The sequence below is a fragment of the Cynocephalus volans genome, chromosome 2 (assembly GCF_027409185.1).
Source record: "Cynocephalus volans isolate mCynVol1 chromosome 2, mCynVol1.pri, whole genome shotgun sequence".
In the NCBI taxonomy this organism is placed as follows: domain Eukaryota; kingdom Metazoa; phylum Chordata; class Mammalia; order Dermoptera; family Cynocephalidae; genus Cynocephalus; species Cynocephalus volans.
This window is the reverse complement of record NC_084461.1, coordinates 228,096,518-228,121,522: the sequence shown is the minus strand read 5'-3', so window position 1 is coordinate 228,121,522 and position 25,005 is coordinate 228,096,518. Positions and strand designations below refer to the sequence as shown.

Below are 25,005 nucleotides of genomic sequence, written 5' to 3'. Positions count from 1 at the left end.
ACCAGGATATCAGATTACTTGCATTTTTGTATACTACCAATGAACAAATGAAAATTGAAATTTTTTTAAAGCACCACTTACAATATAAAATACTGAGGAATAATTCTTACAAAAAGATGTGAAAGATCTGAAACATTGTTGAGAGAAATTAAAGAATTAAATAATTGGAGAGACATATCTCATTTGCGGGTGAGAAGACTCAATATTGTTAAAATGTCAATTCTCCCCAAATTGGACTGTAGATTTAATGCAATGCCAAATAAAATCCCAGTTGGCTTTTTTGTAGAAATTGACAAGCTGATTCGAAAATTCATATGAAAATTTTGAGGACCTCAGATAGCCAAAACAACTTTGAAAATGAGGGACAAAACCAGAAGACTAACAAAATAAAACTATAGTAATTAAAAGTATGTGAGATTGGCATGAAGATAGATGGGGGAGAAAATCAGAGAAATGGAATGAAATAGAGAGTTCAGAAATTTTTCAGAATCTCTACTAAAAATACACTACACTATACGGAAAGAAAAAGAGTATATTTTATGTGATTCTATTTACATAAAACTCTAGAAGATACAAATAATCTATAGTGCTAGAAATAGCTCAGTAGTTGTCTAGGGAGTGGGAGAGGGTGTGCTGGGAGAAGGGGATTACCATGGGGCACAAGGACACTTTTGGAGTGACACAAATGTTCACTAAATTCATTGTGGTTATTGTTTCATGGGGGTATATATATGCCAAACTTAGCAACTTGTACACTAAAATATGTGTATTTATTGCATGTCAATTAAACCTCAATAAAGCTATTAATTTTTAAGTAAAAAATAGATAATGAAAGTGATACTCAAAAATAGTGCCTGGCCCTGTCTAATGTCTAATACATGGCAAGTCCTGTTCTTCAATCAAGGTATCTGAACGAGGGCTGCAGAGGTGGGTAAGATGTGTTCCCTGTCCTCAAAGACTCTTCACTGAGGCTGGGGAGAGAAAGAACTGAATAGACTACAGCACACATAATTGTTTTTTGAGTGTCACTAAATTAAATTTGATGATGGTAAATGGCATAAAGACTTAATATGCCACCAGAATTGGAATCTTCAGAATGAAAGGAAGAAAAAAATTAAATCTTTTCTCTCCCTCTCTTTCTCTGAGTCCCAAATAGAGACTTCTTAAAGCTATGTGATTCGGCATTATCACAGCCTTTTTCCTTGTTTTCTTCAATTAGAGCATTAGCATCTCCTTCCCGCACGTTATACATGTGGAGCCCAATCTTATTTTTATTTGTTTTAATTCAGAATGTGCTTTGAGGTAGGGAAAATTTGAAAGTCAAGTGATGTTCTCTGCACTACTTATAGAAGCTGATTCTAAATCCCAGGATGCTCTGGAGCAGGGCAAGGTCTAGCCCCCCGAGGATCCTCCTGGAGTATTTGCTGGTGGCAAACCAGTAAGAGTGATAAGCTTGGGGCTGGGGCCTGAGGGGCAGGAATGGGACAGCATTCCAGGCAGAGGGGGCTGAAGAGGTCAACACACTGCAATGATCCTGGCTTGGGGTGGCAGAGGTTTTTTAGGACACAGTCAGACCAGCTCTATATGACAAGAGGCCCTATAAGGCCCCACCACTCCACCACCTGCCAGCAGCTACTCCAGGGCAGAGCTGAGCACATGAAGATAAGAAGCAGATGGATGTGTTTGGAAAAATAAATGAATGTGGCAGACAGTGTGCACTGCCTCATCCTTGGAAAGGCACGACATGCATTAGAGCCCAAAGATGCCTGCAGGAGACACCTGTTCCTCACTATTTAACTCCGAGTGATTCGCCCTCTTCGATCACAGAATCCTTTTTCCACAAAGCACCCACAAATTAGCAGAATACTTCGAGGACTTGTGCAAGAAGCCTGACCAGCGCTTCCCCTGCCCTCTTCTCTGGTCACTCCATCCCCTGCCAATGGCCTGGTCCAAGGCCAAGGGGAACATGTGTGTACCTCCGAGGAAGAACTGGTACCCCCATGGGACTCATCATGCAGGAGCGGGAAAACCAAGTGCAGCAGAATGGCGGGGAGGGCTGACAGCTGTAGCTCATGGAGCAGGATCATAGTTATCTGAGTCCATGAATAACTGGGTTGGTTATAAATGCCTCTTCCTCCACATAAAGGTAATTAGACAAGCAGAGTCAAAATGAGAAAGCAAGAGGCAGATGACAGTAGCAGTAGGGGTGACCCAGCAAGCCCCTCCGTGTGTGAGCCCCTTGTGCTGGGAACTTTAGGGAGCATGATAGAAAGGAGAGCCAGGCCCCCATCTACCAGCCATCCAGAGAATCAGGCGTGTGAGTCTACTCCCCAACACAGCAGAACTGGGGTGAGGAGCACAAGACAGCAGGAGAGTAACTCTACTGGGGAAATCCGGGAAGTCCTTTTGGCAGAGACAATGTTTAGCAGACCTCTGCAGGAAAGGTAAGTCCTAGATGATCAGAGGTTCAAGAAGGGCATAGCAGGTAGAAAGGAAAATCCTGGCAAAAGCCCAGAGGTAGGAGGAGAAAATCAATATGGGAAATACAATATGCTGATCCACGTGCAGGGAGGAGCCATGAGATAGTGAGCAGAGCAGTAAGAGGTAAGTGAGAGTGCCAAGGGGGGTACAGGGTCATCCTAGAGCAGACTAGGGCAGGCTGCATGGTGTGGACTTTTCTCCATTGGCTGAGGAACCAACCAGAAGGATGGAGACAGTGGTCTCTGAGATCTGGAGCACTGAAAGAGAACCAGGTTTGGTAGGACACTGAGTTCAAAGAGGCACACTGAGGTGGTGATGAGCAGCTGAGTCAAGAAGACAGCTGGAGCTCTGAGTCTGGAGCTGATGTGCAAGGTCTGGAATGGACCTAGGATAGGGGGGTTATTCACCCATGCTGACAATGGGGGAGGGGTGCCAAGTTCTGTCGACTGTGCCTTCTCCCCCACTTAGAGCCCACCTCCTCTCAGACCCCAGCTGGCCCACAGATCGCCACTCAGAGCCCTGGTCGCTAAGAAAGCCCAATTGCAAAGGTAATGCATCCACTTCTGCATTGCTTGTTAAGTATCTTAAGCCATTCCCATCTAAGTGTGCTTTGGTCCCATGTCTGGAAGAACGAGTCTAACAAAGAGAGCTGTCCAGCAGCATATGGAGCACTTCCGGTCCCCATCACGGTTGGTTCTTCAGGAGGCTGCAGAGTCATATTGCATATTCCATACAAGAATGTCCTGCAGAAAGTTCTCAAGAGGCCAGACGATGAGGCACACAGCTCCCGCCTGGATGCGGAGTCTCACAGGGAGGGAGGGCATTGTCCTTTGCGTCCAGGCTCCAACCAGTACCAGGATGCCTGTGAGTCACTGCACCAGCACGGACTGGACCCACAGAGATCTGCCGCAGGCCATATGGAGAGGAAGCACTTTGCCCAGCTGATTAAGAGGTTCTGGAAGCCACCCCGTTCATCCAGAGCCAGTTCCGACTGGCCTTGAACCGGCAGCTTCTGGTGAACAACCCCAAATGGTCCCCTCCATTTCCAAGGCTCCCATCATAATTGTTGCCTTTGCCTTTCTCTGAGGCAGACCGGTAAGTGCCTGTCAATGTGATTTGCTTTACACCACATACATCGACCTGCCTTCAACCAAACCTTTTAAGAATCTATCCTTTGCCAAGGGCATTGACGATTCAGTGATGAGCTGGATCTGGCCGTGCCATCAAGGGACTCACAGTCTAGTGGCCACCTTGACTAATGGTTCATTTTGTTTTTCACAAGCTCTCTTGAATCTCCCACCCTCCTCTAGGTAACTTGTAACTTGATCAATCAATGAAATTATAGTTTATACCCTAAAACACATCTGCTTGCCAAGGTGTGTTTGGAGCCCCCAAACACAGTGGAGCCCACAGTGGAGCCCAAAGACCTGTAGAAACTGTCAGTGCAGCTCAGACTCACAAGGCTTCCTCTGCATCCAATTGCTTCTTCTCCAAATAAACAGGTCTGTAATATGCAACACCAGTGCTCACCGGGGAGGGGTGGACGGGCTAAGAAAACCACAGCATAAAGAAAGCAAACAAAAACACGTGCCCTGGAGAGCTTATCCTGGATCCAGGAAAACACATTAAGCAAGTCAAATATAGACAGGAAACTGGAGGACAGAGAGAAGATCAGGGGACACAGGTGGAGGGCCACCTTGAAGTCAAAAAGATGCATGTGGTCGGGGTGGGGGAGGAGGCACAGACCTGAGCTCCTTTGAGGGGCTGAACTTCCTCCAGAGAAGTGGGGAACAGTTGCAGGAAGTGGGAAGACGAGGACTCAGAGTAGCAGCTGAATTCCAGAGACCATGTTGGAAGGTAAACCACCAAATGCCTGCCCCCGACTCTTTTTTTTTTTGCCTTACTTTATCTCTAGTCATTATACATGGCAAACAGGCAACTGGAAAACTACTGATCTGTGGTTCTGTATTTAGATAGCTTAAAAATTTTGCAGGGCCTAAAATGACATAATACTTTAATAACAGTACTTTTTTATTTTTTTCAATGGGCCATGTTGTAACCAGAAACAGTAGTTCTGAATATAGCTGGTTCCTAAGGGTAAGCCTGCATGTAATTTAAAGAACACCTCAGTCATTAATCAGAGGCTGCTCTGGGATCTGTGGGTAAAAGCTTTACAGGAAGCCTTACCTTTGGATGGCAGACTTCGAGAATATCTATGAGCTGGTACTAAAGCCCAGCCCAAGAGTGTCCCCATCAGTGTGCATACCAGAGCCCTACTGACTGTCTTTACTGAATCAGACCCTGGTTATGAGTTAAGCATCTTTGCCAACGCCACATGCATGATGGTGTCATTTGGTAGAAAAGGTTTTGAAGGGTTTCTTCATATAGAATCCCAGATGCACCATTTCATTGCCACATGACCTTGTGTAAGTGATTTAACCTCTGGTGCCTCCATTTTCCACTCTGTAAAATGGGAATAATAAATGCCAAGTAGGGTTGGGGGTAAGGACTAAGGAACGTAACAAGTGTGAAGGGCACTAACAGGCATCTGGCATGTAACAGGTGGTCAAGGGGAGGCGCCTCCTCGTAGAAAAGGAAACCAAGAAAGGAGGAGGTCAATGCTCCAGGGGCCCCTCTCTTCCGGAGGAGGACACGCTTAGCTCAGGGCTACTCGCACAACTGGTGCACACTGCCAATCCTGGTGGGGCACAGCCATCGTCTTAGTCAAGGCTCTTCCAGCTTGGCTCTGACAGGTACCCCACATCTGACTCCTCCTGGTGACGCCAAGCCCTGAGTTCTGGCTGCCCCAGAAATGCCAGGGTGCCTGCAGGTATGAAATGCCCTGGGGGCGCCTTCAGGCTGAAGTTAACCCCAGCCCTGGACAGACAGAAGACCACTGGGGACAGGTGCAGATTCAGGTAAGGGAAAAGGAAACAGGTTAGAAATGTAAAACAGAGCACTTTTTTGAAGACTGGCAACAGAGAAACGCTGGCTATCCAGTTTGGAGGCGTCATCAAAAAAAGTAAACCAGACATTTGACTTCAGGGGCAAGCAGAATACATCCTTTCTCCAGAACAAAGGAAATTGGACTTTGAAGAACCTGTGAAGCCAGCAGAGCCCAGAGAATCAAAACTGCCTGAGGATCAAGGAGGCCTCACGCAGGCTCTGAAGACCAGGGAGACGGCGGTCCTGTGCCTTCTCCTAATCACCAGCACAACCATCCACGCCCAAAGGTAAATGGACGGTTACCAAGCATGTCCCCAACTGGCCTGTGTAGACGTGGAGCTAATAAGATGTGAATTCACAGAGGAAAACCATGAAAAGTGGACCTTTCAAGTAGTTTCTATCTGATATTATCTGCATGATTATTAAAATAAGCCACCCAAAACCACTTCAGCCAAATTAGCACTGAGCTAATGGAGAAACACACATCATAAAAGAATAAACTGCCTGCATAATAAACCTTGCATCTTTCAGAATGAAACCATTAGAAATCAACCAGCTAATTTAGGAGCAGCTGCGGCCGCAGTCCTGATGAATGCGCACCCCAGGAAGCACGTTCTCCAGGCAGCTCTCCGTCATAGGGTTGCCCTGGTCAGTGCTTCCCGAATGGACATGTGGGCAGGTGGGTTCTTAGGGAAAGCTAAGGCACGTGATTCCGACCACTCCAGTGCAAGGCCTGTGCAATCAGTGAAGAGGCCAGGCCAGGATGACAACTCATGTTCCCAGTCCTCCCTGGGGCCAAACCCATGCAACGTCCAGTCATGCAAGAGACATGCTATTCACCCCCCTCAATGGGTACACTGATCCATACCCCCACCAGCTGCACACACAAACACACATCTGTACACATGCACACTCACATTACACATATACACTCACATGCACATACAACTCATGTGTACACACTCATACACCCACACATACACACATACTCATACACTCATGCACATATAACGCATACACTCACACTCACACATATACAACGCACATGTGCACACCCGCACACTCACACATCCATACACTCATACATATAAACTCACATGCACATACAACTCATACATTCACATATGCACACCCCCTCACACAAACATATGCACTCATCCATACACACATCCACACACACACACACACACATTCATATACATACAACTCACATTCACTCACACTGACATATACACACCCACACACACTGCTGCTTACACTTCTGCACAGTCACATAGCCCTCACTCGTACCCTTAACGTCCTGCATGAAACGCACTTCTATCCCCTCTTCATTCCTTTGCTGCACCCCTTCTGCACCCCATTTTCTAACCACTCTAATCTCTCCAGCACCCAGCCCCAACTGGCTGCCTCACCGCGCCCTGCACACCTAGTGCCTGACACCATGTCCCTTTCACTTTTGACTTCCTCATGGACTCAGGTATGGATTCTTTCCCTGGTGAGCATCTTCGCAGGTCAAGTTCAACTTTCTGACCTTGTGCCTTGGCAGAGTGGAGCCCCAGGACTCACCCCAGCTCTCCACAAGTCAGAACTGGACCTGAAAGGATCACTTGAGCTTTCCCAAGGGGAAGGGGGTTCTGGCCAAGCTGTGCCCTCACCATTCTGGGGCTCTTACCTCGTTCACAAAGACCCAGTGGCTGTCCTTGGAAGCCAGGTTGGTCTCCACGGCCTGTAGAGAGAAAAAGAACAAACATGAACGGAAGCAAGTCAGAAGCTGGCAGACACACATGATGATCACCAAGATGGGGTTTTATAAACATTGTTCTTGGAGAATTTTTTTCCTCACAAAACATGCCATCCCTCTGGGCCCTCTCTGGCTGCCCTAGCTGCAATAGGCATCATCTGAACACAGACATCTGATTTCCTGCTGTACTTCCACGCTCTCATGCACACACCCTGAGCAAGATTAGAAGCTCCGGTTCCTACAGGCTCCCAGGGCCACCGGCAGGGCACAGCCTCCCTTCTCCAAGAAGGCTTGCAAACACCTTTCCGCAGGGGCACTTAGGAGATGAGGCTCATTATTGCCCAAGGCTACAGAATCAGGAAACTGTATCAAGGGATTTATGGGAGCTGGTCCAGCCTTGCTGAGTGACTGAGTGACACCAGGAAGACAGCAGCTCATGGCTGGGGCTCCGGCTGCCTTCAGTTCTGCAGGGTCTACAGAACTGAGTGCTGTGTGTGCGTGTGTGTGTGCGTGCATGTTTTGGTGGCTGACCAGTGTGGAGATCCAAACCCTTGACTTGGGTGTTATAACACCACACTTTAACCAACTGAGCTATCTGGCCAGTCCTTGGCTCCACAGAACTGAGCTCTTTCTAGCTCCTGAGCAGCAACCCCACCCCATCATTCTCTCTTACGGCATTTTGTTTTGTTTCTTTATAGCACTTGCCATCTTTGTGTTTGAATAGCTATAGTTTATTCGTTTCTTATCATCTATGTCCTCTGCCAGGTTAGGGGCTCCGTGAGGTCAGGGGCCACAACTCTCAGGTCACAGCATGTCTCAGAACTTTACACTATAACCAGCTTGTAGCAGGGGTTCAATAAACATTGTCAAATATATGAATGAAGTGAGAGCCCAAGTCAGGTAAGACCCAGTTACTTATTTTGTTTCTTGTATGTGTTTATGAATGCTTTCCCCCTCCTTCAATGGAAAAATCAACAGATTGGAAGAATCGGAAGGGACTGATGGTTTTCGAGCATGTCCTGCGAGAATTCTCACAGTGAGCATATGCTGAGTGCTTGCTGAGCACCAGGCTGCCAGGCCACCTATGAACCTGGAAGAGAGCTGTCAGAGTGCAGTCCTCCTTTATTTTATTAATTTTTTGATTTTTGTATTGTAACTTTTCTTACTCTTATTTGAAAAAATAAAGAAAAATGCTCAAAATCATCCCATAATCCCTCCCCATTTTTAGAAAAGGTGCCAAAGTAGTGAAAATCCCCCATTTATTTCTCCAAATTCATCCCCAGAGGTTGTTGAAGGTGTCCCCTTCCAGAAGTTGTTGCAGTCATATCTACAAGTACATAGCTACAAATGCATGTCAGACAGGAGTTTTTGCTATGATTCTCATTTCTGACCAATCAATATATCAAAAATATCTTTCCTCATCAGTACGTATGGATCTGACTCATTCCTAGCAAACGAGGTGTAGAGGTGTTAGAAGTGTGCATCAGCAACCCAGCCACCCTGTGGCTGAGCAGGGACCCTGGGCCAAACAGCATTGACATGTCATGGGGCTCTACTAGATCCTCAGTGCATTAGAGCAGACGTGCTTGCTGGTGAACACAGGAAGCACGTGGAAACAGAGCCCATGGGAGTGCCCAGGTGAGCTTTAGCACCTGAGTCCTTGACAGACTGTACCCCACAGGGGCCTTTCGTGGGACATGTTGGGGCTGAAGGACACGGACTGTCCCCTCCAGCCTATGAATGAGAGGGTGTCAGCCCTGGGAAGATAAAGGGGGCAGGAGTCTGGACCGGAAGCAGACCGCCTCCACCCCACTCTCATTTAACCCCTCTGATCACCACTTGTCCATCTGTGAAATGTTGATCACCTTCGATCCCTGTCAGCCAACGTATGTAAAATATTTTTAAGCCCTCAATCTCAGGAAGAGGCAAACACGGAGAATGAGAAAGGCGTCCCTACGTGTCCGAGGCTTCCCCAGGAAGCAGTGATGGAAGTCAGCTGTTTCCGCGCTCTGGGGGTGCCAGCCCCCCTCCCCTCCTAACTCACGTTCCAGCTTCGATCCTGGGACTCTGCTTATCGGCACAAGCCCTCCCATCCTCTTCAGGAGCCTCGTCCACACTCACCTCTCGTCCCCAGGATAAATGACTTCTGTCTAAGGATATCCTGGCCACTCCCTCCCCTACCCCAGGAAGGTTTCAGGTCCTGTCTCCTGGACCCAAAAGAAAGGAGACTTCGAGAGATGCCAAGCTGTACACCTGGGGTCCCCATGGGACCGTGTCCTGAAGACACTTTCTGTCCCCTTCTACAAACTCAGTAAACCAGGCCCTCTCAAGAGAAGCTGCAAGGATTCTCAAGCCGGGGACGAGGAGGAACAGCCCCTCAGGACGGAGCCTTGGTGCTCAGCCCCGAGCCTCTGTCCTCTCAACATGCAGACTTTCCTGGATGTCTTCAGAAGCCCAAGGCCTGGTGAGGAGGTCAGTGGGCAGTGAAGACCAGGTGGTCTGAGAACATTCTTGGCACATTGCTGGCCCTGCCTCGATCCCCAACAGTTCAGCATTTCCTTAACTCCCATGTGCAGAACACTGGCAACACTCTTATCAAACCTGCACATGGTACAGAGCAGGGAGGATGTCACACGTCTCAGAAGGCTACTGCACTGAGCTAAATCTAGAGAGGCAGGTGGCTTAACAAGGCTGAGCTCAAAGCCCCACACTTGATTTCCAGGAGCAGAAGGGCAAATGGGGAACTGAAACTCAAAAACAATACCCTTGAGTAAAGACCACAAACCCATGAAAAGGCAGGGGGTGGAGGATCTTTTGCAACCTTGGGGCTTTATTTACCTGGGTCTCCCCACTTGATGAAGAGCACTGCACACGAGCTCAGAAATGGAGTAGGATGGTGTAAAGCGATGGCCAGTTAAAGTGACCAGGGATGCTTAGAGGCTGGGACAGTATAGGTACCTTTAAAGACAAGGAACTGTCATGTGCAGAAGAGATTGGAATTGCTCTCTGCAGCCTCTAAGAGTCAATTTAGAACCAATGACTCCAGTACTTAGGTAGGCGGGTATCAACTCAATACAAAAGAGAACTTTCTGACTTTTCAGGTAGTTCAAGATGGAATGGGCTGCCCTAGGAGTAGCAAGGTGCCATCACGGGAGGTTCCTGAGTGTCACGGTGTTCACGGTGGCATGTGAAATATCTAAGTATCAGTATGGGGTTGGCCATGGGTGAGGGGTGAGACTCCATCAGGCACCGACATTGCACAGCAATGATTCTCAAGTCTGGCTGCATATAAGAACCTGCTAGGGGACCTTTAAAAATACAGGCTCCCAAGCCCCACTGCTTGTGATCCTAATTCACTGAGAACAGTGATGTTCCTGAGATCCTGTGTTGTGTCAGAGCTCTGATTCTGATTCTTGACTTCAAGAGCTGGGAGCTCTGCTCCAGAATGTGCACCTCTATGAATCTGAAGGTGTAGGTACACCTGTGCAGGGGAGAGGACCTCTGCTGGTGCCTGCAGGAGCCAGCACTGCAGGAGACCTGACAGTTGCTGGCAGGTGGGAGCCCTGGCTACTCGAAGGAGCCTTCCCACCCGGTCTCAGACTCATACACAGAAGATATTGGCAGAGAGAATTGATCAGAAAATACCACAGAAAAACTGGCCAACTTTCTTGTCCTATTTTTCCTCACCAATTAAGCATCAGCTAATTTGTTAAGCCTCTTTTCCCCACATGGAAATTAACAGTGCTTGGCTGCAGCCTTTTCCAGAGGGTGCAACTCACACAGAGGCTGGGATAGACGGCAAGAAGGAGAAGCTACTGCAGATTTAGGAAGAACACTGCCTGCCTCCCCCTGCAATTACTGGAGAGCTGCCAGTTCCATGGGAAGAGTCCTAAGTGTTCACAGAGTGGTGGGCAGTGTCCCTCCCAGCACCACTAATTCCTCTTCTAAGTGCTGTCCTTTCCCTCTTCCTCCCCAGCTCTGTCTAAAGCAGGTAGAGGCAAGTCCTCCCTGTCGTCTGCAGAGCAGACATGGTACGGAGCAGGCAGGTGGGCAGAGTGTGTTCAAATCCCAGCCATGCACTTTTTAGCTGAGTGCCCCTGGGTAGGCAGCTTCACCTCTCCCAGCAGCAGCTGCCACGCCCACAAGGCGTGTGAACAGCACCAGTGCTGCAGATGCGGTGCCCACGCCCCTCGAAAATGTTAGCACTTTTTATTACACTGACTCCCTGTGTGTGTTCACTCTCGAAAGCCAACACCCACGAGTCAGGCTGCCAGAACCCTGCTTGGCACTCATGGTGCCTAGGAATCTACGCCCCTAACCAAGGACTGAGGGTACCATGAATACAAATTCCAGCTGCCTCGTCCCCTCAGGTGGACTTCTCCCAGTGTGATCTCAGCTGTTTCCAGAATTCTTCTGCAGGACGGGGCCAAAATGACCGCTCCTGACTTCCTCCACTTCCCTGCTCCAAGTCCCCACAACCCTGCTGTCTTTCTTTTTTTAATTTCTCAGCACTCTTAGTAATAAATCACACAAATCCTCATCCCAAAGTCTGCTTCTGAGAACCCACCTTGAGACCAACACCTCCCACCTGAAGCTGTTGTGAGAATGAAATGAAATTATGTGTGAAGCTTCCCGTGCAGGAAGGGTCTGACTGTAGATGACCAGTTAGTGAGAAGGCCCTGCCCATTCCTGCCACTCGAGCTGCTGCCTCATCTTCATCTGATGGCCTCTTTTGAATGTGTACAAGTACTTAAATCCCTCCTCTCTTCCTTCATCCATTCAACAGACAGGGCCCGCCACACCACAACAGCTGTCCTAACTCTCCTGAATACAGGAGTGAGCCCCGAGTCCTGTTTCTGCCGCCATGGAGTCACCAGTGGCAAAAGGATTGACAATAAATACCGCCTTGCAAAGTGGTAAGCACCACCTCCTCCAACAGTCCAGAGACCCCTCAAGGCAGCACAAGACAGTTTCTCCCCTCATCTTGGCCACGATGTGGGTCTACAGCTGCATAACACCATAGGCGCCTGCAGAGATATGCTGACCCAACCAGACAAAGCGCAGGCTGCTCCTGTATCCCCAGGATGGGGAGAGGAGGGGAGCTGGCCCCCTGCCCAGGATGGGCTCCTGGTTACTTGCCTCCAGCAAGTAGGTGAAGGCAGGTTCCCTACCGTAGGGCTTCTCTCCTGGAGCTGGGCACCATGGCTGTGGAACAGCCCTCAAAATAAAGCAGCGGCAGGTGGTGGGGGCCTGGGCAGCTGCAGGAGCCCCACATAGACCTGTAGGGGCCAGGAACTGGGTCTCAATGAATCCAGTGGGACCGCTGAGGTGGCCAATGCTTCGGCACAGCACAGGCAGCCCTGCTAAGGTGTTGTGAGTCCCGCAGGCCTTGCCAAACCGTTACAGCCCGACTGCCTGCCCCTGTGGCCTATCATACGTCAGCAACACAAAACTGTAGAAGAGCTGAGGAGGTGGAACTTCCAAAGGCTCAAGCTGAGCCTTCCTCCCTCACCTGGGGAAGCCAAAGGTGGAAGGGAACGTGTCCCCTTGTCTGAACATCCAGTGCCTTTTCCTGCGGCCAGTGGTGACACAGGAGGTGCTCAGTTTCCCTGGGCTCAGGTTGCAGGACATGCCTCTGGGCTTCCAACCACTCCCTGAGGTCTCGGACCCCCTCCTCTGGGCTCTCCCCTGGAGAAAAGTTACTGTTGCCAGTCAGACCGGCTTTCAGCGCAAAGGGAAAAATGAGACCACAGGAAGCTGGTTTATGCAAATCCAGTGGCTGGGCATGCTCAGTAGAGAGCACAGAGTATTCTTGAATATGCCCGGTGCATGTGATAGGATCCGACCAATGAACATGCTCCAGGAAGAGATCAACTGAGCATGTGCAAGACTAAATGTTACATAACTGGGAACCACCCCTTAATTGAACATTCATTAGGTAGAGAAACTATAAAAGCAAATCCCAGCAGAAGGCAGGGTTGTTGCTAGCTTTTCTGGAGGCGGCTGGCACTTTGCTAGCTGAGGTGTGTATACTTTGCTTTGTATCAAACTTACTTTTAGCCAGCGGCTGCGCTCTCTCTTGAGCCAGCCTGCACTTTGTACTGAGCTTTAAGTGTGTGTTTCTTGCTTTTGTGTTAGACGTGATGTCTGCACTGAACTTACTTTTGTGTTACACTTGGTGTGGGCCCTGCTCAGTGTCTGGAGCTATGCTGAACTCTCTCTGTGGAACCTGTGTTTCTTATCTGTCACATTAAACCTGTTCTCACTTTCTACTGTGACTCTGCCCTTGAATTCTTTCCCGTGGTGGAGTCAAGAACCTGGTGAGAGGACGGGGCTGGTTGAAGTCGACTATCAGCCCCCTGGACTCTACCTCCAACACCAGCGGCATCAACAGAGCTAGGGTGTAAGTGACACAGGACACCAGTATGCCATACTACAGGCCCACTTGGGGCCAGGGGACATTTGGATCTCGCTCCAGACACCCTGATCCCACAGTTTCCATAAGGAAATAGATGTGGGCCAGCCACCAGCTCCTGGCCTCAAACAGACCTGATCGGGAAGCGGCCCCTGAGCACTGGCGGGAACAGCAGGAGCGGGGCAGCTCGCCTGGGCTGGGGCTGGGGTGGCTGGCAGCTGCCCTTCACCACATGGTGGTGAGGATCAATTCTGATATCCAGGAGCCTAGGAGGAAGCAGAGAAGACAGGGTGCTGAGTGCGGTGCAGGACGCATCTCCAGCCTGGGCCCCTTCCTCTGGGTTCTTGGGCTTTCACGCAGGACCAAATTTGAGCCATTCTCAAGGGTGACGAGAGACTGCCGTTATTAAACACCTTCTGGATACAACATCCCCTCTTTCATAACCACACACCTCATTCACTCGCAACAACCTCAGGAGGCAGGCAGTGTTTTTGTCCCCACCTCACAGATGGGAAAGCAAGACCTAGGTCTATACACATCTCTGACAGAAGATCCCTTGCTAGTACTTGGCAGAGACTGGATTTGAACTTGGGTCCAACTTTCTCCAAAGCCTGTATTCTGATCCCTTAGCCACACTGCTCTCCAAAGGGCCCAAACAACTGTCCGAGAAAGCGTATGAGGCTTTGGGCCTGGGCCTGGCCTCATGACAATGGAAACAAAATGATCTTTTTCTACTATCTGAGAAAACATCATTACGAGCAGCAGCGTCTTCCTTCTGCAGGTTACCTTGTTCTCATAAGCCTGAGACCATTATTTCACGTGCATTTCTTAAGCGTGAGGCTCTTTCACTTTATCTTGGCCTAAAGGAATAGTAAATGGAGTGGAAAAAAACCTCCACATGGAAGCCTTCCAGCAACATTGCTGAGGATTTATTTTACAAAGTGCAAATGCCACCAATTACTTATGTATGTGTTAATTGTTGGCCACTTATCTAAGCACCCCCCCACACACACTGGGAGCCAGAGATAATGAAAGCTTGTCAGCAATTAGCATCTTTTTAAAACCCCAACTCTAACATTTGAGAACATTCCCCCCATGGAGCCCAGGGCCTGGCATTTTCCCAAGAACAGATATTGAGCGAACTTTAAAGACCCACTGCTGCCTTTGCAACAACATGCTACTGAGGAACAATTCTCTCTGTGCAATGTCACCCCTCCCAAGCATGAGGGAGCGCAACGCCCCCCATTTGAAAAGAAGGGGTGTAGCTGGATCCAAGAGGAAAGATGATTTAAAGAGTACATTTACAAGAAAATCGGCAGAGCAGCCAGCATGAGGCCAAGCTTCAGAAGCTACATCCAGAACCACAAGGAAACCCATAAACAACGGCTATTACTGAACTGCCTCGGGCTGCTCTGGGCTTCCCAGACACCTGCCTTCTTGGGAAATGGGCCCAAGATTCTTGCCCAGCTATTTCTCCTATTTACCCCAGACTTGTTTCTAGATCCTCTTTAGGCCTTGCTTTTACCAGAAAACTGCCCTAAAATTCTCCCCAAGTCTCCCATAGCTCCTGCTTCTGGCTCCATCCTTACTCCTAGATTCTACTGGGGAATCTTGGGCCCACGCAGGTCTTCTTTCCAGTATCTTCTCCGAAGCCCTTTCCAGGAGCCAGTCCTCCTGTCATCTGTCCCACCTCACCCATCTCTCTACTAGAGCTTACTTGAAGCTCAGGGCTCCCACCCTTGGCCTTGGGGGGAACAGGAAAGAAAGGTACCACCTAGGCACAGGGAAAGGTAGTTTAGTACAGCCGGGGGCAGGGGTGGGGATGAGGGCAGGAGGCTGGTCGCTGAAGCTTAATAGAGAAAAGACAGTCACTCCTAGCCCTAGCAAGGCCATCTGGGGAAGGTGTGGCACAATCTACCCTGTGAAGCTTTACTACACAACTCAGATGGATGCTAAGAGAGCCCTTTTCCTGAGGAAGAGCTGACCTGCTGCCTGAGTGTTTGGGGAAGTTGTTGGCTGGGAATGCTTGGAGGCAAGGGCTGGCTGCAGGCAACACCTCTTGTCTTGCTATGACAAAGGCTACTGTGAGGCTAAGGCCTGGAATCCTCACAGCCCCAATTGTCTAGCTCTTAATCCTGTTTGTGATGCCAATTGTAAAGCTAGGCGACCACGCTAGTTGTCGCGGCTCTTTTACCTGCTGGTAATCCTGTACCGACTGGGCCAATGGTTGAGCTAGGGCTGGGTCTAGAGCTCCCAGACCCCTCAAGCCCATTCACAGACTGGGTCACAAATGCTTCACATGCCAGGCTGGGTCACCAGACCCCTTTACGCAGGTCTATAAGCTAGGCAACTGGCCACACGGTCCTTGGAAGCTGCAGGTCTGGAAAAACATGGCCACACAGGGTGGGCACCCGAGGTAGTAAACGCCAGCCAAAGCGGCACTGTGCAGGCACACTCACTCCACCCACACACACACAAAGTTTACCGAATGACCTTGAACTGGCTCCGAAGCAATGGGAGCCTGACCAAATTGTTCCATTTTCCCAGCACCTCTGCACCCCAGACCTGAGCTAAGCCCTCTACACATGACCCTTCCCTGAGTCCTCATACAGCCCGCTGAAGGAGACTTCTGAGCAGGAGGCTTCTGAGCTGCAGCCTACAGATGGGGAAATCAAGGCTCAGGAAGATTTAGTGATTTGCCCAAAGTCTCCCAGCAGGCCAATGTAACTGAGGCAGCCTAACCTCAGATGCAAAGCCTATGCCCTTTCTACTATATCCCGCTGACTTGGGGGCTGAGAGAAGACAGAGCTCACTCTCGGTGCTTTTCATACACGTTTAGTGCAAAGGCAATGCAGGTGATGGTTGAGGCCTGAACTAAGGGGGCTATGGGACCTCAAGGACTTCTGCACAGTCTGGCTCTGGCTTCTGGAATTTCCTGCCACCCACTTCCAGAACTGTGGGGTCAGGTGGACCTCTGGTTGCCAAAGAATTTCTGCATATAGGGAGCAGCCTCCAATCCCTCACTAGGAAGCGATTTCCTGGAGCGCCAATGCCTAGTCTAGTTACCATGACGCCCCTGCCAGGACACAGCGCCTGGCAGACAGTGAACTTCAAAAGATGTCTATGGAATGAATGAATGGGTGATTCACACTCCTGCTTATTTCCCTGGTGCTGAGTAGGAGGAAAGCCAGAGACACAAATAGCAGTCCCAGCATAGTAAAAAGAGATATTAACGCAGGGCAGTCTTTGCTTTGCATGGTACCGTATTGACCGAAACCCACGCAGATGGGATGGCTGTCCTCGCTATGCACGGTTTCTGTACGCACTTGATTTTCAGCTAACGCTGTGCAGCGCAGTGTAAGTACTGCCTGTACTTGAAAATAACACTCTTCTTCTACACATCCAAGAAAACCTGAGAATGAAACAAAGTGAACTCGAAAGTGGATAAACATAACATGTCGTGACCTTTGGGAGCTGATGGAAACACAATCAAATTCTAGAGCTTCTCCACCAGGATACAATTGTTTCCTGGTTTGTGCTGATTGCTGATCCTCCTGCTTCACATAGTAAGTTCTGGACTAGTTTGGTCAATCAATGGCATTTAAAAAGATATTACTGCAACACTGGAGAGTGTTCAGCTCAGTGTTAGATTTTTTTGACATGAGGTTGGATCTCAGAAAGAGTATTATGTTGCTCCTAAAAAAAAAAAAGAGAAAGAAAGAGGAAGGAAGGGAGGAAGGGAGAAAAGAAGGAATATTGGCTACATACATGTAAAAATCTGAGATCTGAACAGTTTCCAGTCAACCACTAGACTTCCCTGGCCCCGGTCCTCACGGTTGACCATGTCCGAGATAAACAGCCAGTCTGAGCCGCCTTCCCCATTTGTGCAGAGGGTGAAAGTGCTGGCTCACAGCCTCTGGGGGCTGAAGATTCATTACAGATCATTTGTGCATCCTTCAGATGAAATAGAGACAGGTTCCAGGGCTGTGCAGGAAGTGCAATTTACTGTAATAAAAAGTGAGAATATGCTACATGTGGACAATTTATGAGGAAACGTTAATATCAGCAGAAAAATGAGATGGAGTCTGCTCACAGGCACGATCTGTTTAATAAGATCAACTTGGAGAAGCGAAGCCAGGCAGTGCCAATGAGTATTGGCTGATGGATACTTGGATTCTAATCAATGGTCCATAATTTCCCTGCTGCCTGGAGGGCACGGAAGCCACATCAGGTCCTCCATCCTCTCACTCTCACAGATTCCCAGGTTGAGTGGAGCCACAGAGCCTGGCTTTTCTATCTGATCTTTTCTCACGGAGCAACAAGCATTCAGGCCCTTGGCCATGTGGACACTGTCACACAATCCCTTTTGAGGACCGAGATGTGCAGGAGAACAAATCGCTTCTGAGATTATTTATGCCCTGCTCCAATTTGGCGAGAGCAGCTGCCAGCCTCTGTGCTATGGGCTGTGGACAGCTCACAGCTCAGTCCCCTGAGGGCAAGGGACAGGCCCTTGAATGGAAGGTGGCAGTGCCCAGCCATTTCTCATACACTCTGTTGTTCAGCTCCAGCTCAAGCAATTTTCAGATACGAGCAAAGCAAAGTCCAAAACTCATGAGAAATGTTTTCTTCTCCCTCTCATGGATATTTCCACATTCACACTGGAGCTTGAGAAGCTGCTGCCAGCATCCAAAAACTGGCCCCGGGGAACCCCACATCAAATGCTGCTGAAGGAGACTGTGGAGACCATTTCGGGCAGGAGAGTCATCTCCCTCCGTCTCTCCCCCACCGCCACCACCGCTGAGTCACATCACGCCCAGAGGCCTGGCCTCCTGTGAGGCTGTCAGCCCCAGAGACCCAGGCCCACAGCTGAGACATCCCCTGGGAGAATAACTACACTGCCTCAGCTGCTCAATTACAGCATCCCCGTTCAAGGTTAATAAAGCGACCCCTTCAAATCGTGCTTGGTTGGCAAACTGCTTCTGCACACAGATCTAATTCCTTTCCTCAACCCAAATTGTTTTTAAAAGATGGAAGCATTTGAATTCTTTTTAAGGTAATAAAGTTGAAAGTAGCAATTCTTTACGGAGCTGATAAGAGCTGCTGGGTATAATTTGTATTCTTTTTTATGAGCCTGACTTTTTAGAGAATGAAATAGAAAGAAAAATATCTTCTTTTCAGTTCTGGAGACAAGAGTTTCTTCTTCCTCGGGGTGCTTGGGAGGAGCTCCCCTGCCCAGGAATTGTCAGGAACAAGTTCCTGATTTGTGACACAGGAAAGCCAGGGAGATGCGCTGTGCAGGGTGCTGGGGCAGGGGGGAGGGGGCGGTCAGGGAGTCGCTGGGACAGGGGGCACAGCTAGGGCAAAAACAGCTGCTCATCTTGATGACCCTGGCACTCAACTTGAGATTCTGGACCCCCTGAAACTGAGAGGCCACAGTGGGGCTCTGAGGTCTTGAGAAATAAGGAAAAAAGGATATTGCAAATTCAGCAAAAAGAGAGTAGGGAGAGAAGGAATCTATTTTCTTTAGAGTTCACAATATAAATTGCTTTACAACCTTTCAGACAGCCTCTCTCTAAGTACAAAATCCCCATGCAGCTGGGTCCCAGACCTGGGAATGGTCAGGAGCTTAGTGTTTGCCCAAAGCCCTTTGAGCCCCACAGTAAAGCCACACAACTCTGCATTTGGCCCCAAGAGGGGGTAGAAAGAGAATCAGAAACCAAATATGAATGTGCTCAGTCCTCAGGAGTGTCACCCACCTGCCCCATTCCCCACCCCCACTGCCAGCACAAAGTGCCTGGAAAGGCCCTACCCACAGAATGGCATTGCTGGAGAGAAAACTCTGTGAATACAGGTTTCTAAGGAGACAGCACAGCATGTGGAAGCCTGGAGGTAAGAAAGGGCATTAAGTGCGTAGGGACGGTGGTTGAGTCACATCTTCACATCATGTGAATAAGGATTTGGTTCTAACACTATTACATGAAGCAAAAATCAATTATGAGCAAAATTAGCCATGAAGACTTCTTAACTCCATAGATAAAATATGGTACAGAAAATATCATTTGTATAAAGAGGCCTGTATCTATTCCCCTAAGCTTTATCAATCGATGTTTTTCTACGGCCCTCAATTACAGCTTCCCTGCGTGTATTGACTAAATCATTACCCTAGCCCTGTTCTCTCAGACCGGTGCTCTATCCAAATGGTCAAACCACTTGGGAACCTCCTCCTGCCCTGCAGGTTAGGACAGGAAGTGTGTGGCCAGCTCTGCAATCCAGACAGGGCAGTGGAGAAGCCCTGGAGACCACGCATGCATTCTTTTCAGTGGGTTTTCACTCCCTCACTGTGTCCAGCCTCACCATGCCCATTGCCTATTGAGGCACATATGGCCCCGTCTGCTCTGAGAGCCGATCAGCTGTGAGTTAGTGTGCACGTGACACAGCTCCATTGTTGGTCATGCTGCGACTAAAACCCCAGGTGGGAGGATCTGCAGCACCAGGCGTGACTTGTGGCCTGAAACACTGCCAGGCCCCCATCAGCACCGGACCCTGGCCTCTGCCCTGTAAATCGGGAGTTCCCAGATTGTTTTCCATGGAATGCAAGCTTCTTGAGAGATTCTAAAAGTCTATTGTAAAAAAAAGAAAAATCTGGTCAGAAAGTTTGAGGTAGACCGCATTTTTGCACCCCCCTCCTTGGGAATCACAAAGCACGCTAACAGAAAAGTCCTCGAATCACAGAAACTTGTCCAACTTGGCTAAACCCAGTGTTTTATCAAACTTATCAAGGAATACATGGATAGTTCACAGGACACTAGTGTTAGAACAGAAACAGGCCTGGGGAGCCCAGGAGAGGATGTTGGGAAGAGAAGCATGTGGTCAAATCTGGATTCAGGACAGGTCAGGCTGACCACGTGCAGATGGATTTCATAAGCAGGAGAGGGAGGTTTAGGAAACAGTCAGAAAGCAGTTACAATGGTCCAGAAAAGTGGCAGTGCGGGCCAGAGCAGGGCAGTGGTCACTGGGCTGGAGAGGAGGGATGGCGTTGAAATGTTCAGAAGGAAAACCTTGACAGGATGCAGCCATCATCTGGAAACTGAGTGAGGTGTGAAGGAAGAAAAGGAACTTGACACAACTTCTAGATGCAACCGCATAAAGACAGACGACACTGGCTTGGGCTTGGTGAGGGAGATGATGGATTCAGATGTAACTCCCTGGGGCAGCAGGAGAGGTGTAATCATGGGAGCAGCCAGGGAGGAGGTGAGAGCTTAACTCAGGCAAAAGGTGGAATCCACTGGACAAGGCAGGCCACATAGTAACGAGTCAGTCTGGAGAGTCCCCGTCCTCCCACTTAAGAACTGGCAATGGCTGCTTTGGTCTACAGACACATGCCAGCTGCTGCATCTGGGGGATCAGTGACTGGGAAGGCTGGGAGCTGGGTGGGGAATGGCAGGAGGACCATGGGTGCCACACGGTTGCTGACTCTTGCCAAGCTGCCGCATTCCTGGAGACAGCACAGCTCACACCAGCTGCCTCCCCCTCAACCCACAAGGATGTGTTTTTTAAATTATAGATTATACACGCACCTACACCGACGTGCCCTGCACTGGTTCAGGGAATTTCCAGGCCTGACCGGCAGACCTCACACTTATCCGCATCAATGTCGCGTTGTTGGAATCGGTCCACTGCTCCAACCAGACCGTTCAGACCACTGCGGAACCTCTTCCTGCCTTGCAATGGCAGTCTCTTCACCTTGGGTTTGTGAGCAGAGGTGACTGATGAGGCTAGTGCGGTACTTGATCAGCAGGGGAAACGTACGGGAAGGAGACCTGGGACCTCCTCCTTGCTTTTCCCCTTTCACTTTGACTCGCTGGGTTTCATTTTCTTCATCTGAAAAGTCTGGGAGACAGACAAGACGGCTGCGTGGGTCTCAACAGATGCTAAGACTCTGTGCGCAGGTTCCCAGTGGTTTGGAGAACCTACTGGTTTGAGAGGGAGGAGAAGAGTGTCTCGTGAAGGTATGTATGTAAGAGGCAGCAGTAGGATTGCCCATCGTAGAGACGCCCATTGTATGCATCTTGGCAGAGGTAGGGGCTGCTGCAGAGGGAAGAGAAGACCCCTCTCGCCAGCCCTAGGAGGCCAGCACAGGACCTGGGCTTAGCACAGCGGATTCCCCCGAACCTTGAGAGAGCCACCAAAGATCTAAATGAAAATGACTCACAGTGAGCAAGGCGTATTTCAGGGTCCGGTGGTGGTGTCTTATCCAGACTGCACCCAGGGGCACCTCGACCATATCTACCCCATCCAGACTTCCATGGTTTGCTGGTGAGTTGTCCAATGTCATTTGGCTAAATTCCTTCTATTTCTTATTAATATCTGTCTTAAAACATTTTAGAAATAATAGGGAAAATAATATTTGTTTTTAAAATCTGAATATTGGACACTGGTAAGACCAATATGCTAAATAAGAGCATAATCAAAAGTTTTAAAAGGGAGAATAAACTGAGTAAACTCAAAGTACAATTATAGACAATAGTTTCTAAACTGTCATTCTATACTAAATCAGATTTTTTTAAAAGGCAGTATTAAAAGCCTTCTACTGACAAATGGCAGTCCCTGGCCCTGCTGCCAGCCCCAGTCCTGCTCCCCAGAAGCAAACATTTGTAACTCTTTTAACTATTTCTTTGGGATTTACTTCCATATTTCTTAGTCATACTTAATCATATTCGTACTGCTATTGATTAGTTTTAGACATTATCTATTGTCTTCCTGATATGGAAATGAGAATTTAAATCTCTCATACAACCCCTCACCATTTCATTCACCTTCTTGATATTTTCAATCTAGTTGAAAATCACAATTTCTAAATTAAATCAAAAATGTTAACTCTGTTATGATTATGATAGTATCCCTTACTAAGCCAAATAGTGGGCTACGACAGTAGTATTTCCTTGCTTAGACAACTTCTGCTTTTCTAACGTTAACAATTGCCTTACTTTATATTTATTTATGCAAGTTCTATGATATAGTTTTCCAAATGCTCAACCATATAAAATAGGCTTTTGGTCTCCCTCCGCCCTGGAGACAGCCTGTCTCAGCTCTCTCTCCCGTGACCGTAAGGGCCCAATGGTCTCTAGCTGGACAACCAGGGGCTGTCCTGCGACCTTCCTTTCTGCTCTCCTGGTTGGGTTCTCTGTACATGTTATTGCCTACTTTTATATATTTTTTGTTTGTTTTTTACTTTATTTCTCTGAAATTCATCCTATAGAAGCTGCCTAAGAAAAGGTTCACGGGGTGTACATTTTTGAGTCTTTGCAGGTATGAATTTTTGTATTTTGCTATCATATTGACTGACAGTTGCACTTAGCACAGAGTAGGCTAATTACTGGTAAGCGTCCTAATGCCATTCTGATTCCTATTCCTTTTATGCGACCTGCCTTTCTTCCTCCTCCTCCTCCTGCTCCTGCTTTCTCCCTCTGCCCCTCCACCAACCTCGCACCTTCATGCGGGTGTTTCTTTCCATTTACTTTGACTAAGAGCTAAATGGTTGCTACGACTCTTTAGTCTGGAGATGCATGTCCTATAGCTCTAAGACATCATCTTATTTATTTATTCAATATTTGCTTTTTCTCCATTGTTTCTGTTCTCTCTCTAGAAATCCTATTAGAAGAATATTGAACTTCCTGAATTGATCAATGCATTTTTGCCAATTTCTCCCTCCCATTATATACCTTTTTGCCTTTTTGTTTTACTTTCTTCAACTTGATTTTCTAAGACTTCAATTGGACTTTTTAAAATTTCTGTTACCACTTTTTTATCTTCAGTTGCCACTTTGTGCTCTTGGTTCTCTTTCATAGTGTTCTGCTCATGTCTTAAGGGTGCTTTTTTTAAAAGACTATCCATAATAGGATTTTTGAAGTTTTCTCCTTTTCCTGCATTGTTCAGCTGACCCCAGATCTCTTTTATGTCTTTGTTTTGTACTCTCTCTTTCATATAAGAGGCATTTCTCAGATGCATAATGATCTTTAATTGTCCTTCCATATCTAAAGCGAGGCATCAAAAAGCTCACCCGAAGGGTATGGATGTGGGTCGGTGGGCTCCCAGGCCTTTGCCTTGGAAGCCCCTCCCACCCACTTGGAGGTCTTTTCCAGAGTTGTTCAGTTTCTCCAGAAAAGATTCATCCCATGTCCTGCCTGAAGGGTGGACCGCAGCTGCTGGCATTCTGGGAGCAGATCAGGAGAAGAAGCTAAAAGTCTCACTCCCCAACACACAAATCTCTGCTTCATTTCCCCTGGTTTCTGCCACCTGCCTCAACCCCAGTTTATGGGGTTTCTGGGAGCTGAGGCTGTCAGAGGCTTGCCGGTAGAACCACCTACTTCCCAAGGGCATCTTCATTATCCAGCACTCAATGTCCTTATAGCTGCTAAACCAGTTGCCCTCCCTCCATCCACTTTGTTTTCCAAAAGCTGGCCCCAAGCTCTCCGCTATTGTCTCCTCTCAGGTACTCTTTGATCTTGTGGGTTTATAACACTTTAACCCTTTCCTGTCATTTTAGAATAATCTGGGGGACAGAAGGAATAAACATGGTCAACCAATCAGAATTAGCTAATGAATCAGAAGTCAATACATTCCCTTCTCGCTTAAGCTACCTAGGGCAGGTTTCTGTTGCTGGCAAGCAGGAATGCTGACTGATACGAGGTAGCTGGTGGGGACACCGCAGGGATGAGCATGACCTATGCCGGGCTGGTGAAAGAGGACTAGTTGTCAGCAAAATTAGAAAGAAAATGATTGATCTTTCTGCACCAAGCCTGGAAAACTAGCTGAGAACCCAAACTTCAAAACTTCTTGTACAGAACTTTTCTTTGCATCAGCTTCAGGAAGGTAAAACTTCTGACCAGACTTTGGAATGAGAGAGGAACTGCTCCCTTCTCTGCTCTAATCTCCACCCCTGGAGGCTGTTTGGGGCAGTGTGTTCTTTGGAATCAAGCAGCAGAACAGGCACGACTTCATAGAGAATTCTTGATCAAGCCCACAAGTCCATTTTGGGCTCAGGCTGTATTTATCATTCCTAGAGGGGAAGGCTGTCAGGTTCTTCTCCTACAAGTTCATTCCACAGGCCATTTAGATGAACATACATCAGGCAACCTGAGGTAAGGAGAGGGGAGGATCCATCAGTGACCACAGGACTGACATGTTATCAATGGGATGTGCACGAGGGCTGGGGATTTATAATAGCCTGTTCAAAGAAATAGTTCAAACATCCTGGCTCGCTTTGATCCGCTTGTCCCTCTAGAAGGAGGAATGATTTAAAAATCTACAGAACAGAGGATCTGGGCTCCTTCAACATAAACACAGGCTGAGGGTTTCCTAGGTATCCTGTCCTCAGTGAGGGTGAGTCTAGGGACAACTAGGGAAGCCACCAATGCTGTGT

General features: G+C 48.3%; 1 protein-coding gene across 1 annotated transcript in view; it reads right to left on the bottom strand.

Annotated features, from left to right (window-relative positions):
- Window positions 1–25,005, bottom strand: part of GRID1 (glutamate ionotropic receptor delta type subunit 1) — a 709,310-nt gene that overhangs the window by 271,202 nt on the left and 413,103 nt on the right. Inside the window, exon 5 of the mRNA XM_063087271.1 lies at window positions 7,100–7,153. Within this exon, the coding sequence (XP_062943341.1) occupies window positions 7,100–7,153 (54 nt within the window). The remainder of the gene's footprint in view (window positions 1–7,099; window positions 7,154–25,005) is intronic.